General features: G+C 41.6%; 1 protein-coding gene across 2 annotated transcripts in view; it reads right to left on the bottom strand.

Moving 5' to 3' along the window:
* LOC120860300 (FERM domain-containing protein 3) overlaps positions 1–16,243 on the bottom strand; it is a 345,585-nt gene that overhangs the window by 88,148 nt on the left and 241,194 nt on the right. For both annotated transcript variants that reach the window (XM_040236079.1, XM_040236080.1), the window contains exons 7-10: positions 9,823–9,910; positions 7,420–7,508; positions 4,229–4,292; positions 2,799–2,887 (exon numbers count right to left, since the gene is read on the bottom strand). In XM_040236079.1, coding sequence (XP_040092013.1) covers positions 2,799–2,887; positions 4,229–4,292; positions 7,420–7,508; positions 9,823–9,910 — 330 coding nt within the window. The remainder of the gene's footprint in view (positions 1–2,798; positions 2,888–4,228; positions 4,293–7,419; positions 7,509–9,822; positions 9,911–16,243) is intronic.

Here is a 16,243-nt window from a genome sequence, read left to right as displayed (position 1 = left end):
ACTAACAACATTGTAAAGAAATTATACTCCAATTAAAAATATATATATATCAGCACCTTGCTCTGCCGGCCCAGACCATGAAGGCCAAAACCATGACCAGCTGGAAGCAGGGCCAGGAAAGGAAGCAGGCAGTGGAGGAAGCTCTGAGCTTCACAGAGTCAGAGCCCTTCAGAAGCAAAGGGCTGGGCTCTGTAACCAACTGGCACCCAGAAAACATTCCCCATTCATGGAGCAGGGAGTCACCATAGTCATAGCAGCAGCTACCACTTACTGATGGTCAGTGTGCCTGGCAGGACTAGACATTGCAGGGCAGCGATTACCAATCGAATTTTACACATAAAAAATAAAGATAAGGCTCAAAGTGTTCATTGTTTTGTTTCAGGTCACATGACTAGCAAGCAATAGAATCAAGGTTCAAACCCAAGTCTGTCGGCCTCCAAAGCCCACTATTCTTAACACGAGGCCACAGTGATACTAGCAAATCATACCTGAGTCCCAGCTTCCTCCCTTCAACAGATGAGCCAGATGTGATCAGCCACTGGTTCAAGGTCACACTGCTGGGTCAGGATAAGCTCTATCTTTCCTCTTTCTTAGGGAACAGGGATAATTATGGGATAATGGTGGAACACAATGTTTGGACAAATCTCAGGTCAGGATAAATATTAGGGATTAGAAGTCTTAATGGGAGAGACAGGGTAGCCTGGCAGAGGTGTTGACGCAAGGACCCAGTCAACTCTGTATGGTGCCACCTGTTCTCACAGTTATACTCCTTGGGTCTTCTGAAGCTTCTATAGATGACTGGAAGTGATATCTTTGATATTCCTACTTGGCCCATTCAATGATAGAATTGTCAGACTACTTTGTTAGCTGGCAGATAACAAGCATACTCCAAATGCCCCAAATGGATTCCTTTGATTGTGGGTTTTCCCCCTTTCTCTACTCTTTTCAATTGTGTTTTTACATTTATTTTACTCCATATACCAACTGACTCTCTCACTCATGATAAAACAATACATGTGCAAAAACTATTCAATGTCCTGAATAATCGGATTGTGGCGATGGTTGCCTAAATTGGTGAATTATACTAAAACCACTGAACTCACACATTAAAACAGTTGATTTTATAGTATGTGAGTATTATCTCAATTTTTTTAATGGTTAAAAACAAAAAAAAGATGCGTAGGCTCCAACTAATACTAAGAACATCAGACTGTCTGCCTTTCTTTCTCTCTGCTGTCATGTGAATGGAGTGGTCTAGACATGCTGAGTTTTCAGAGGTCATCAGCTATTCTATGTTTACCAGTCTTCAAACACTGCAGGAGACTCACAGATGCCTTGATGTCTTACTGATATGCATCATCATTCCTAGAAGCACAGCATTTTGTGAATCATCTCATCCAAGCGTTTTCAAATTATGCTCCTGATAGCATCTGCCCAAGACTTGGGAATTTTCATTCCAAATCTGGGAAAGTCATGGGCAAACTCAGACAACTGGTCGTCCAACCTCCTGCGGAGCAGTGAGCAATGAGTCAAGGGTCTCTAGTCCCCAGTCCCAACTTTGGTCCCCACCAACAGCACAGCTTCTCTATTTTTATCTTTTTTTTGCATAGGCTTTGTCTACACTTTCTGTGTAAGGAAAAGAGTTCTGTGGCTTAAAAGGGGTTTGAAAAACACTGTTTCAGCCTTCATTCTCCTGAAGGCCCTTGTAAGCCAAAGTCCAGGTTGATCAGAGATTCAGTAGTTTCGGGTGAGTAAGTAAGACTGTTTCAGAGTAGCAGGGCAGGGTAGCAGAGTGGAACAAAATCAACCTGGATGAACTCCAGGGGTGAGTGGTGCTGATACCTCAGGCAGGGCTCGCTAGGCTCCTGACTGCGTCCATCACCACTGCTCTTCCAATCAGTGATCTCAATGATTCAGGACACTGAATGGTTTTTGCACATGTATTGCTTTATCATGAGGAGAAACTAGAACTTATGGAAAAATCCTAAATTTGAACCTTTTTAAAAACCTGAGAGTTTTATGGATGGTTTCTGAAGTTCTGTGCAGCCCTGACTTTCTATGATCCTAGAAGACCCTGATGGCATTCTACCTACAAATCTTTGGCCCTCATCTCTAAACACTGAAGTCTTCTTACCAGGAATATGTGTGACTCTCTGCCTAAGGTTTCTTTTTCTATTGTTGAGAGCACATACAACCCAAGCTCAGAGTAAGCCAGCAGTGCTAGAGAGTATTAACTCTGCCCTCCTAAGTGTCTCTAAACTAAAATGAATGGGGAATTGGTAGATAAACAGGCCAATCTCTTTGCCAGTCAGTGGGAGAACTTTGAGGCACATTCTGCAGTCTGCTAGGGTTCCCCGGCAGACACAGCTGAGTCCAGCAGCTCACAGTAGTGACTACTCAATATCATGCCCTATATTTCTTGCTTCCCCTCTCCCTCCTCCACTCCCCTACTGGTACATTCAGTAACCACACCCCATTTGCACTAAGCTCTTCCCAAGGTCTGCTTCTAAGGGGGGAACCAACCAAAAACAGATCCTGTGACATGTTGAATGGAAACAACAGTGCCCCTCCCCCCCCCAAAGCCCAAAGCAATTAGGAAACACCCAGTATAAAGTTTAAGACATGGTCAGGCCAACAGTGGTTGGGAGTCACTCTGAACAATGCAGCAAATTTATAACTCACTTAAATATAATAAAAAGGACGATATTAAAAGAAATGAATATGTAGCTGTTTACGAAACACAAAGGACTCCAGAAGCGCTTTTCAAACCTATGATTAAATGAATAAAAGTGACTTACTTATAAAAGGCCTGGTTCTCCACCCCACACTTCCAAAGATGCTTGCAGGCAGCTGGTGTTGAAGTATGAAATGCCAACACGGCTTTTTTCTAATAAAATATAACAAAACAATTAAGGGCACATTAAACACAGTTTAAGTTTTTCATATTTTTCTTTTAAGAATTTACCTATTTGTATCCCACCACCTACCAAACAGAACTGAAGTAACTTATGCATTACCATGTACTTAGAAGATGCTAAAGTCATATTCCTCCTTCCCTCACCCTTTGCAGATATTACTAACCTTTCCAGGTCCTGTTTTGGATAAAGAACAGCTTCATAATCTTTCTCAACACTCCAGGCATCACCTACCTCTCAATCAGACTTGGATGAATTTAAAAATTTACTCACCATTCTTGAATATCTAGTGCTTAAACACTAGGCTCAAGAAAATCAAGAAACTTTCAGACTGAGCTCTGAGGCTCTTCAGTAATGGCCTCCTCCCAAGTGATAAACCCAACCTACATGTGGTAACACCTTGATTTTAAGATTCCCAAAACTTATACTTTTTATAAAACTCTAATCAACACTGGTTGATATCTATCTTTAAATATTATTAATTCCTTTCCTAATTTTGTATTCTGGCAATTGATAGAGGTAGGGAGAAGGGACCTTAGCTATTTCTCAAGTCAGTGAAAGTTAAAGTGTTAGTATCTCAGTCAGGTCTGAGTCTTTGTGTCCCCAACTGTAGCCCACCAGGCTCCTCTGTCCATGGAATTCTCCAGGCAAGAATACTGAACTGGGTTGTCATTCCCTTCTCCAGGGGATCTTTCCGACTCAGGGATCAAACCCTGGGTCTCCTGCATTGCAGGTGTATTCTTTACCATCTGAGGCACTGGAAAACCCAAGTCTATCACAACCTAGTTTTTACACAGGGGTATATGGTCAGCATTGTTCACTGGATTAATTCTTAAATGTGTGCTGCTGCTGCTAAGTCGCTTCAGTCGTGTCCGACTTTGTGCGACCCAATAGATGGCAGCCCACCAGGCTCCTCTGTCCCTGGGATTCTCCAGGCAAGAACACTGGAGTGGGCTGCCATTTCCTTCTCCAATGCATGAAAGTGAAAAGTGAAAGTGAAGTCACTCAGTCGTGCCCGACTCTTAGCAACCCCATGGACTGCAGCCCACCAGGCTCCTCCATCCATGGGATTTTCCAAGCAAGAGTACTGGAGTGGGTTGCCATTGCCTTCTTAAATGTGTAAACCTGGTGTTATTTACCTCTAAATTTCCGGTATCATCACAAACTTTAACATCATGGTCTTTGGGGGCTACATTACCACAGGTACATGTCATACCTGAAACTTTCTCATGCACAGGCACACCTGCACACACACATGTACAAACACACGCATGCACACCCAACAATAGACAGGTAGAAAAGCAGTTTCTGACCTCCTTCTGGGTGCCAATCACATAAAATGTCTTCCCTTCAAACTTCAATTTGCAGACATCTGGCCTAAGAAAAGAAAATCTCTTTGGGTGAGAAGAAAAAAAAAGTGGCAGCTAATTAAGGTACCCGCTTTCCCATAGGAATCCATCTGACTCACGAATGCCAAGCAGACAGCAATGAAACAAGATATTATCTTATCATTGCTGGAGGCCAAATGAGCAGGGAAGAGCCCCCAAGTGAATTCTATAGCAATTTTCTTCCCAAGAGAGGATCCATAGGCAGCTCAGAATTGTTTATTTTATTTTTTACAGTTAAGCTGCACCTTTCTTCCAAGGAGCTCTAGAGGTTTCATGAATATTAATGACCAAAACAATATTAATTGGCCAACCTACTTTGTGAGGTAGGAAGTATGTAATAGTTATTTCAGATTTGGTTAATGAAACCATATGGATTCAGAATATCTGTATCCTTTCACATCCATCTCCAAGACATGCACCACATTGCAAAATTCTCATTTCTGCCCTCCCTGTTTATAAATGAACCGTTTTGTTAGATAATGAAATGCTCAAAACTATAAGGATACCTTGAGGAACTATAGTCAAAAGACTTGAGGCTTCATCTTAAGGAGATGCTCAGTTAAAATCTACCTGAAATGTAGACCTAAGGTCACCTTCTTGGTAAGAAGATAATTGTAAAGAGAGGAGGGAATTCTATTTTTATTCCTTTGATCTAATTCCTAGGACAGTGATATGTGCCCCTGTGCTTTTCCTGGGGAAAAAGAACAGTGAGGTCATATTAAGCTGTGGTGAGGATTTGCAAGAGGGACAAAGTTCAGTGAATGTTCAAAACAAAACAACACTAGGTTTAACGTGGGAAGAAAATTTATTTTAGTAACATGTACATGGCTGTTACAAATGTGTTCCTAAGCCACAGCTGGAAGAGATGGGGATGACAACATCCCACCAGAAATACCAAGATTTAGAACCTAGAAACAAAAGATCTGGAGACTGTCCATCTCAACTCTTCAGTGGACCCGGGAAGAAACTAAAGCTCCAAGGGGAGAGACTTGCAATCAATATGCACGTGTTTAACCCAAGGACTCCAGAGTTGAGTAGTACCTAAGGATCAAACACCCTGCAGGACCCTCAAACCTTTAGTAATTGTAGGAGAGAATGGGGGAAGCCCAGCCCATGCTCCCCAAAGTCAGAAAATCCCTAGGGAACTTATTCTGGAATGGAGTGAAGGGTGGTTAACATCAGAGCTTCTTTACAAATACTGAAGACACAGAGAAGAAAGAAGGTAACCCACCATGCTATGTATTTATAAAACATCCTAGTTCAGAAATCAAGTCACTTTCACACACACTATTTAATTTCCTTCTCCCCCATCTCCTTTCTTTCCTGAAAAATAGCTGGATATAATGAATGCCCATTTTATGAACGAGTACATTGAGACTCAGAGAGTTAAGTGATTTATTAGAGACACACGAAAGTTTGAGAATGCTCATTATGGAGGAAGAGAGTATGTGGGCACAGATGCGAACTGACAGTACGACATGAATAAAGGCAATGACAGAGTATGTAGGGAAGATATTTAAGCAAATTAGTGTTCTTAGGAAGAGAAGCCTGATCGTAAAAACAGAGCAGAAGGTGTAGGAAGCAAAGTGGACATGAGCTGATTGATTCTATTCTTGTAGAGAAGGTTTGAAGGGAAGGCAGGTGCTCAGAGGAGAGTGCCAAGAAGCAATGCGGGTGGATGGGGACTTGATAAAAAGGTGCTGGAAGAAATCCTGATGCTAAAAGAACCATGAAATGGAGATTCAGATAAGCATGAGAGAGCATTTTCAATCCAGGACTGAGGGTGGATGCCCAGAGGCCCGTCAAAAACTTCCGACCCCTAGGGCTCAAGCCAAGAGAGTGAGTCCACCATCCAGAGAGACCAGGTGACAAAGCTGTCAAGGACCATCAGAGAGGGAACCAAATCAAGCTAAAGCTATGAGCAAGACTAAGCCCTTACAATATTCCAACACACACAAAATGTTCAGCCTTCTCCACTCTTTGTGTTTTATTTTTTTTATTTATTTATTTATTTTTCACTCTTTGTGTTTTAAAGTACAGTCAAGATAAGTCCAATTTTTTTGATTGTCTTAATTTTTTTTAAAATTTTTATTGGAGTATAGTTGTTTAACAATGCTGTGTTAGTTTCTGCAGACTTCTTCACTCTTTACCAAAACTATTTTGTTCCCTGATTGGACACAGCGGGCACTGCTGGTCCATTCTCCCACGTCCTTACTGACAGAATCCATTCTTTATTCTTCCTCTAGATCAAGTGTTCATATAGACGATGTTCTCCCAAGAGGATGAATCTTGATTTGACCAACCTCATCACAGAATTCTACTTCTTGGAAGGAGTGGTTTAAGGAGGCACATATGACCCACTCTGCCCAATTACATACACAGGCAGTCTCTTACAGAGCTTCTGAAAAAGCTATCCTTGTCTTCCCAGGAGACACGTGCCAAGGGCTGTTCTCCTTGAGGGTGTTGCCATGGGAAGACCTGACAACTGAAGTTGCATGCATGGCCATTTTATAAGCACAAACCTGGGGACAAAAGCTACCACCCTGCGACTGCAGAGAAGAAAATGCAAAGGCGCAAGTCCTCCATGATGTTGCCAGGTAGTTAAGTTAAAGGACCATGGGGCTGCCAGACCCCTGGAACCTTTGCTGGCCTCTCATCTGTAAGCCACTGTGAGCAGACATTCCTGTTCCTTTGAGTCAAAAGCATCTTCACTGATACACTGGATTACAGAGGGGTGGGTCTGCAGCAAGAATTCAACAGAAGAGAATGAAAAGAAGTGACAGAAATAGAGGGGGTTCTTGTTGTCTGAGGGAACTTCCACCCTAAGCCTGCCCTGAGGCACCCTGTGGTCACCCCTGGTATTTCTTCACCAGGAATCCTGGACACCTTCCCTTTGGAGGCAGAGCCTCTGAACCTGGGACACACTCCAGGTCTCCTGAGGTCTAGAGAAACCAAGATTGAACTTCATTTATAGATGAATAATCTCTTTGTAAGAAGCTCCAAGGCAGGGAAATGGATCTTAGGCATTCTACCTGGCAGTTCCAAATAGAAAGTCAAAGACTGGGAAAGAAAAAGATTAAGAAAAAACAAGAATTGTTTTCCAAAGAAGTACTCACCACTTTAACAAATGGATTCTCTTATTTCCCTGGAATACCACAAAGCCTGCAGCAGTGAATCCTAAAAATGTTGTTGTGCCTGTTGAATCCTGAAAAAACACACAGACAGACACACACACACAGAAATAACATATTCAATTAAGGAATATCAAATAAAGGGTAAATTATATGCTTATTCATCCTCAGTCTGGGTGAATTTTAGGTGAAGTACAATGATCATGCTGCTGCTGCTGCTGCTAAGTCACTTCAGTCGTGTCCGACTCTGTGGGACCCCAGAGACGGCAGCCCACCAGGCTCCCCCGTCCCTGGGATTCTCCAGTCAAGAACACTGGAGTGGGTTGCCATTTCCTTCTCCAATGCATGAAAGTGAAAAGTGAAAGTGAAGTCGCTCAGTCATGTCCAACTCTCAGCGATCCCATGGACTGCAGCCTTCCAGGCTCCTCCATCATGGGATTTTCCAGGCAAGAGTACTGGAGTCGGGTGCCATCGCCTTCTCCGACAATGATCATAGCCATAAACTAAGTTTCTAAGATGAGACTTCAGAGGATAGTACCTCTAAAATGTGGGTGAGGGCCAGGAATGTGTAGCTTTTCTATTTGAGGAGTGGACCTCTGCCTTCCCAGAAACCTCCTGGGAAAATACAGATTAGTCCCAAACCACTAGTTTATTTCCAAGTGTCTCGTGGGACTGCCTGAGCTGTCAGATCCACCATGTCAGTAGGAAAATTATTCTTGGTTGTCATCAGCCCTGAAACCAAAGCCCTGAGCATCTGAACTAACTAGTCAATGGGATTTCTGGTAATTTAAAAATAAAGATATGCCTGGAAATGCCTACTTTGATTCCAGTCTCCAGCAGGAAAACTAAGCATGGATAAATTAAGACAAAGGAAAAACAATGATAACAACAAAACTCAAGTCAGTCTCCAGGTAATAAATAAAACAGACAGAGAGGCTCAGATTTGTGGATAAAATCTAATTCATGAAGTGGAATAATCTAATTTATACCATTAGCAGGAAGAGACATCTGGCAAATACTCTAAAATAATCATGTGGGCAGAGGCAGAAGATGCACATGCCATTGTCAACCAGCCTGCCAGCCCTCTGCCTGGGCTGCACCTTCACATCCCCATGGGGCTGGGCAACAGGGGGTGATGGGGCTCCCCAGGCCCTTCTAAGGTCCAGCCTGAGCTACGAGCTGTAGTACGAGCGACTTCACCAAATACCATTAGCTGGTCCCAGCTGGCTAAAGAAATGTTCTAGTCTTACTAGAACACACCTTTAAGAGCCTGGTTGATATAAATGCTTAGTTTAGGATTCAGATTAGTGTCTGGTTGATGTGCAGTGGGTTTAGGATATGAAAAGAACACTTTCATGAAACGCTTCGGAAACACATGTGCTTGAGTACCACGTTGGGAGCTTGTTTAAAAGGCAGATTCCAGGTTCCCCAGAGATGCTGATCGGTGGCTCTGGGGTGGGACCTGAGTGTTTCTGATACACATGGTCTTGATCTCCCACTTGAGAGAAAAACTGTCAAGTAATTCAAGTAAAGGAAGAAAGAAAAATATATACTCTAAAGATTAATTAAAAGATTTTCCCTTCCACTTGTGTGTGTGCTATGTTGCTTCAGTCGTGTCCAACGCTTTGCGACCCCATGGACGGTAGCCTGCCAGGCTTCTCTGTCAATAAGATTCTCTAGGCAAGAACACTGGAGTGGGTTGCTATGTCCTCCTCCAGAGGATCTTCCCAACCCAGGGATCAAACGCACGTCTGTTACATCTCCCTGCACTGGCAGGTGGGTTCTTTACCACTAGCGCCACCTGGGAAGCCCTGTATTCTGCTTGCTGCTGCTGCTGCTGCTAAGTCGCTTCAGTCGTGTCCGACTGTGTGTGACCCCAGAGACGGCAGCCCATGAGGTTCCCTCGTCCCTGGGATTCTCCAGGCAAGAACATTAGAGTGGGTTGCCATTTCCTTCTCCAATGCATGAAAGTGAAAAGTGAAAATGAAGTCGCTCAGTCGTGTCCGACTCTTAGCGACCCCATGGACTGCGGCCCACCAGGCTCCTCCATCCATGGGATTTTCCAGGCAAGAGTGCTGGCGTGGGGTGTAAAGACTGCATTCTTGCTGGCAATGGCCTTTGCAAACAAACCTGTTAGGATCCCACAACTTCTCAGGGGGTAAAACCATCCAATTGATGGATGAGTGAATGAGCAAGCAATTAGAAGACTCTAATGGAGAAAATCAACTACCCAAACGTGTGACTGCAGTACACTGTTGTCCCTTCCCATTAGGGGTGATGGATCAGGCTGTGGGAATATCCTAGAAGGGCCCCTTTAGGCCTGTATACCAATTAATTGTCTTTTGGGTGAAACAATCTATCTGTCAACCTGCAGAGAGAGGTAGTTACCTTGCATGGGTGAGGATCCACCCCATAGGTTTCCAAAGTGTGAGCTTTCAGGAGTAAGTTAAATTCAGCAACCGGTGGGCTCTGCCCTCTGAAATCACACAAGATTCAGGGAGTTAACGTGAAAAATAACAGAACCACGGAGTCCCTTAAATCAATAAAATATGATATTCTTAACTAAATCAAGAGAGAAATCCCTATAGAAATAGTGATCAATAAACTGGTCGTTATTGCTAAGAAATCTTAGCCCGTGTTCCTTGGTTAATTGTTCCATAATAAACACACATGTACTGTAAAGACTCCAGTGACCTGGACAGTTAAATCAAGGTTATCAAGTTACCAATAAGTAGGCCCTTGCAAATCCAATCTTAATATGAACTAAAACCCAGCATCTGTTCTTTCCTACTTATTTCAAAAGATTCTCCAGGATATAGGGCATTTTTTTCTTGTTTAGAGTAGAAAGTGTTACACCATCAGCAGCCTAAACAGAGCCATCCGGAAAAGAAGAGCTGTCAACCATTCTATCGGAAAGCCCTGGATTTTGAAAGGAAATCTCAGCTACTTCTAGTCTGAGCTGTGTCCTCCAGGGTGGTAAACAAGGTCTTGGCCCCAGGAAGAGAAAGAGTGCTGAAAATATAGATGGCTGTGAAGTCCTTTCAGGGCTAGCTTCCAAACCAGGATTGTGCAGCATTTCAAAGACTCTGCTTTTGACTAACATTAATATCTCACATGTATCATGGAGAATCCAAACCATTGTCCAAGGATAGTAAGTAACCTGAGCAACCAAGAAGAGTTTGCTAACAACAGGAATTCAGTTTTATATTCACAGTGTAAAACTATACTGCAATATTAACTCTATTTCCATGCATGCCTCTCCCCAAAGATGGATTCCCCTCCCACCCCCTCAAGACAGCTAAGAGTCCTTATACTTCTAATCAAAACAGTATCCCATTTTTCTTCTCTGTGAAGCTTTTCAAGATCTCTTTACTCTGAATATTCACCCTGATACGTCTAAGGAACATCTTTATTCATTTGTCAAGATGAGCACTGTGGTTGTTCAGTCGCCAAGTCGTGTCCAATCCTTTTGCAGCCCCTTGAACTATATAGCCCACCAGGTGCCTCTGTTCTTGGGATTTCCCAGGCAAGAATACTGGAGTGGGTTGCCATTTCCTTCTCCAGAGGATCTTCCAGACCCACGGATAGAACCCGTGTCTCCTTCATTAGCAGGCAGATTTTTTACCACTGAGTCACCTGGGAAGCCCGCGCACTGTAGGGACACTTGTCATCAGACAACTCATCTTTTTATAATTTTCCTGCTTTATTTTTGGCTGTGCTGGGTCTTTGTTGCTGCATGGGCCTTTTTTTTTTTTTAGTTGTGGCGGTGGGGGATTGCATTCTTGTGGCAATGCACGAGCTTCTCACTGCAGTGGTTTCTCTTGTTGTGGAACACGGGCTTTAGAACTCAACAGGCTTTAGTAGTTGCAGCTTCAGCTCTAGAGCACCATGGACTCAATAACTGTAGAGCATGGGCTTAGCTGCTTCGAGGCATGTGGGATCTTCCCAGATCAGGGACTGAACCAGTGTCTCCTGCATTGGCAGGAGGATTCTTTACCAGTGAGCTACCAGGGAAGCTCCCAGACAACTCATCTTTGGCCATTTGATTTTTTTTCTTCTCTTCCCACTCTCCTTCCTCACCTCAACCACTCTCTCTCACTTCTCTCTTTTGAGAGACCCTAGTAAATGGATCTTGAAATTCCTAGTATTATCCTCCATGTCTTTTTAAGCTTTGTTTCATTCTTTAAATCTGCTTTTTATATTACATTCCAAATTACTTCTTTATTCAAGCCTCCAGTTTAATTTCTTCTTCAGCTGTGTGCATGCTATTTTTCATCCCATTTATGAGTGATCTTTAAAGTATCAATTAAATGTTTCACTCCCAATGTAATATTTACTTGGCTCTTGAAATAGATACCTGTTCTTGTTTTATGAAATAAATTCTTCTTTCTCCTCTGAGGATATCTACTTGTTTTCTTCCAAAGTCCAATCCCTTTGATTTCACTAATACTACTTTCTTGGTGACTGCCCTTTGGTTTGCTGCATCAGAGTGTCTTATTCAATGAACTGATGTTTCCTTCATGTTTGGTGATTCTTGGTTTGATGTTCATCCTTGTATTTTATGTTATTTGTTTAGTACAATGGCCTCCAGAGGGTGCAGGGAAGGGCAGGACATGCCATATGAAAAGAGTATGAGTTAGTAACTTGATTTCAGGCTGAAGACTGTAGTTCCTTCAGGGTATTATCCATACAAGGTACCTCCAGCTCAAGCCTGCTATTGCCTATGATTTAGCACAAGGGAACCAATGTTCCAAATGCACCCACCATGATGGCTGCCCCGTTATCTGTTGCCAGAAGTACACAGAACCACTCTTATTCTCTATATGTGTTTGACCTGGATTTCTTCCATTTGTTTCCTATTTTCCAGAGATACCACAGGACTGCTGACGCAAAGATGGTAGTCTTTCTTGCATCTGCTTTCTAATACATTTTCTATTATCCACAGGGACTTGGAGAAGGAAAGGAAGGGAGCCACATATGCTACCTTTTTCTTTTAATAGATAGAAAAGAAAAAAGAAAAGAAAGAAAGACACTGGTTCAGTCCCTGATCTGGGACTTTCTTTCTTTTCTTTTTCTTTTCATCCTTTACAGAATATATTCCTGAGGGATTAACTCAAACACCTGCTTTAGGAGAGTTAAGTCTTTCTAAAGTCTTTCCTGATTTTCTCTTTAGTTTTGGTGTTCTGAAACTTCACTGGGATATATATACAATATGCCTCTTTCTTTATTCACCCCGCTCGGCACTATATGACCCTTTCAGTCCATCAAATCCATCAGGACCATTTCTTTCTTTTTTTTTTTTCAAATCATAGTCATAATTATTTCTCTCCTTGACAAAGTAACAAAAGATTCAAGAAAATCATCAAGTATTTTATTGGTGAAGGGAAAAAGGAGTTTCTGAAAGTTTTCTGAAAGTATTTCTCTCTTCATACCTCTCTCATAAGTTCCTGAAGTAATAGCCTACGTTTCACCAGAAAATAAAGAAAATTATTGAATCCAGATATTGGGAGCTTCCTGCCTCCTCACCATGCCCACCCCACCCTCACATACACACTGTCTCTATTCTCTCTCTCTCACTCTTTCATATACTCACTCTACCCTTGGCAGGGAACAAAGCACAAAGCTGAGCTGACCAGTATGTTCCTAAGCAGCACCCCACTCTGGTGGCCCTCAAAGCAAAACTTTAGCCCAAAGACCCAGATGGAGGCCAAAGAGAACCAGGACTAGAGCTAAAGTGGCTCAGTGCCTCCCACAGCCGCAGGCCGTCAGCTCTGCTCCAGGAAATCCTGCTGCTTCACATGAAAGGCTCTCACTCTGCCCCATACTAAGAAGAGCTCCTCTGCTCCAGAGAGCTGGCCATTCCCCTTAGTGGTAAACTGTCAGCCTTTTTTGGTCTAAGCCTCATATTGGCTTTTTTTTTTTTAATTGGAAGATAATTGCTTTACAATGTTTTGTTGGTTTCTGCTGTACAATGATGTGAATCAGCCCCAAGTATACATATATTCCCTCTTGAACCTCCCTTCCAACCCCTCCCCCATCCTACTCCTCTAGTTTGTCACAGAGCACCAGGTTGAGCTCTTGGTGTTATACAGCAACTTTGCACTAGCTACCTATTATAAATACGGTATTGCATATATTTCATTGCAACTCTCTCAAAAACCATCCCACCCTTTCCCTACCCCACTGTGCCCACAGGTCTGCTCTCTATGTCTGCATCTCCGTTCCTGCTCTGCAAACAGGTTCATCAGAAACATTTGTCTACATTTCATATATATGCATTAATATATGATATTTGTTTTTCTGTTTCTGACTTCAGTCTGTATAACAGGCTCTAGCTTCATCTACCTCTGTTCAACTGACTCAAATTCTTTTTTATGACTAATATTCCATTGTATGTGCGTATGTATATATACATATATATCATAGCTTCTTTATCCATTCATCTGCCAATGAACATCTAGGTTGCTTCCATATCCTAGCTATTGTAAATAGTGCTGCAATGAACACTGGGGTATGTGTGTTTTTTGGAATTAAGGTTTTCTCAAATTGTGTATGCCCAGTAGTGGGATTGCTGGTAGTTTTATTCCTAGATTTTTAAGGAATCTCCCTATTGCTTTCCATAGTGGCTATGTCAGTTTACATTCCCACCAACAGTGCAAAAGGGTTCCCTTTTCTCCACACCTCTCCAGCATTTATTGTTTGTAGACTTTTTGATGATGGCCATCCTGACCAGTATGAGGTGATACCTCATTGCAGTTTTGATTTGCATGTTTGTAATAATGAATGATGTTGAGCATCTTTTCACGTGTTCATTACTCATCTGCATGTCTTCTTTGGAGAAATGTCTGTTTCTCCAAAAATTGGAGAAACATTTTTTTCCATTTTTTGATTGGGTTGTTTGTTTTTCTGATATTGAGATGCATGAGCTGCTTGTCTATTTTGGAGATTAATCCCTTGTCAGTTGCTTCATTTGCAATTATTTTCTCACATTCTGAGGGTTGTCTTTTCATCTTGTTTGTAGTTTCCTTTGCTGTGCAAAGACTTTTAAGTTTAATTAGGAACCATTTGTTTATTTTTGTTTTTATCTCCATTACTCTGGGAGGTGAGTCAAAGAGGATCTTACTGCCATTTATGTCAAAGAGTGTTTTGGCTATGTTTTCCTCTAAGAGTTTTATAGTTTCTGTAAGCTGAACATTGTTTATTCTTGAAATTCAAGTTCGGTTTTAAAGCACACCTTTTTCTATTCAGTCTGGGAACAAGTTAATTTTGAAAGGTTATAATTTAGAAGTTCATACTGGAAAGTGAGGAATTTTTGCTTACCCACGACTGAGCGACTGAACTGACTGACTGACTGAGGTGGTCTCTTTCTGACCACTTTCCTATATTTTTATCTAATGAGCATCTAATTGCAAACACTCCAGCCCAGGTGGTAGCAGGGGTGCAGTGCTATACAGCTCTGGAGAACACACCATTGAACTCAAAGACCTCTTTTCATCCAGAGTATCATCCAGAAGTGAAAAGGCAAGCCCCAGTATGGGAAAAGATTTTGGCAACATGTACAATAAAAAAAGGACTCCTATGTAGAATTTTTTTTTAAAAAAAGCCTCCAATAAATCAATAATGAACAAAAAAATAATTTTAAAAGATAACTCAGAAGGAAAAATGGCAAAAGACTTGAATACAGATATTCAAATAGCTAATAATCACATGAAAATGTCCTCAACTTCTTTAAGGTCAGGAAAATGAAAAAAACTTTAAGAAGTTATTTACACATTCATTTGACAGCCAAAATTTAAAAGAATAAAGCACTCATGAGACTGTGCAGCAAAAGCAACTTTCATATACTGCTGGTGGAAGAGTAATTTGGTAGAACTATCTGGAAAACTGACATTATCTACTGAAGTTAAACATGCTTACCCTATAACACGGTAATTCCACTCAAAATTATACATACAACAGGCTCTAGGCCTGTTGCATTAAGAAACACATAGACTTTTCATAGTAGCGCCATTTGTAATAACAAAAAATAGGAAACGAATATCTACCAACAGTAGATTGGATATACAATGAAACACTATACAGCTGTGAAAATAAATGAATTCAAGCCACACACAAAATGAGTGACCATTACAAAAATAAAATTGAATGAAACAGGCCAGATATAAACATATACCCACTGAATGAACTCCATTTATATGACTTTTTCAAATTAGCAAAACAAAACTAAAATATTTAGAGTCAGAGATGTGATTACCTTTCAGGGGGAAGGGAGAAGATACATATTGGAATGGGGCAAAATAGAGACTTCTGAGGAATTACCAATTCTCTCTTTGACCTGGGTGGTGGTTACATACACACTTGCTTTGTAATTTATGTTTTGTTGACTTTTCTGAGCTGGTATTGTGCTTGCATTTCTAAGAGTTTAAGAAAAAAAGGAAAGGAAAAGACTGTGAAGCACTGGTGACTCATACATTATGGATGTGAAGGGAGTAGCCCTTTCAGCAAACAAGCTACCATTTCCTAGAAAAGCTGAAATTGTGCAAACTCCATGACCCAGGTCTGTACCTGCTTTCTACACCTAGGTTGTATCTATGCTAGTGTCTCGTTTACTTATATCCCTATGAGAAGTATTCAAGAAGCCATAGTAATTTTGTTTATAACAGCAGAAACCTAGAGACAGTGTCCATCAACAGGAGAATGAATACATAAAATGTGACATGTTCATATGATAGAAAATTAATTACACAGAAGCAGAAATGAACACTTATGACTGTCTGCATCAATGTGAAGAACCTCAAAACCATAATAT

Source organism: Oryx dammah, unplaced genomic scaffold (assembly GCF_014754425.2).
Source record: "Oryx dammah isolate SB20612 unplaced genomic scaffold, SCBI_Odam_1.1 HiC_scaffold_11056, whole genome shotgun sequence".
In the NCBI taxonomy this organism is placed as follows: Eukaryota; Metazoa; Chordata; class Mammalia; order Artiodactyla; family Bovidae; genus Oryx; species Oryx dammah.
The sequence above is the reverse complement of the archived record's forward strand: the minus strand, read 5'-3'. Positions and strand labels throughout refer to the sequence as shown.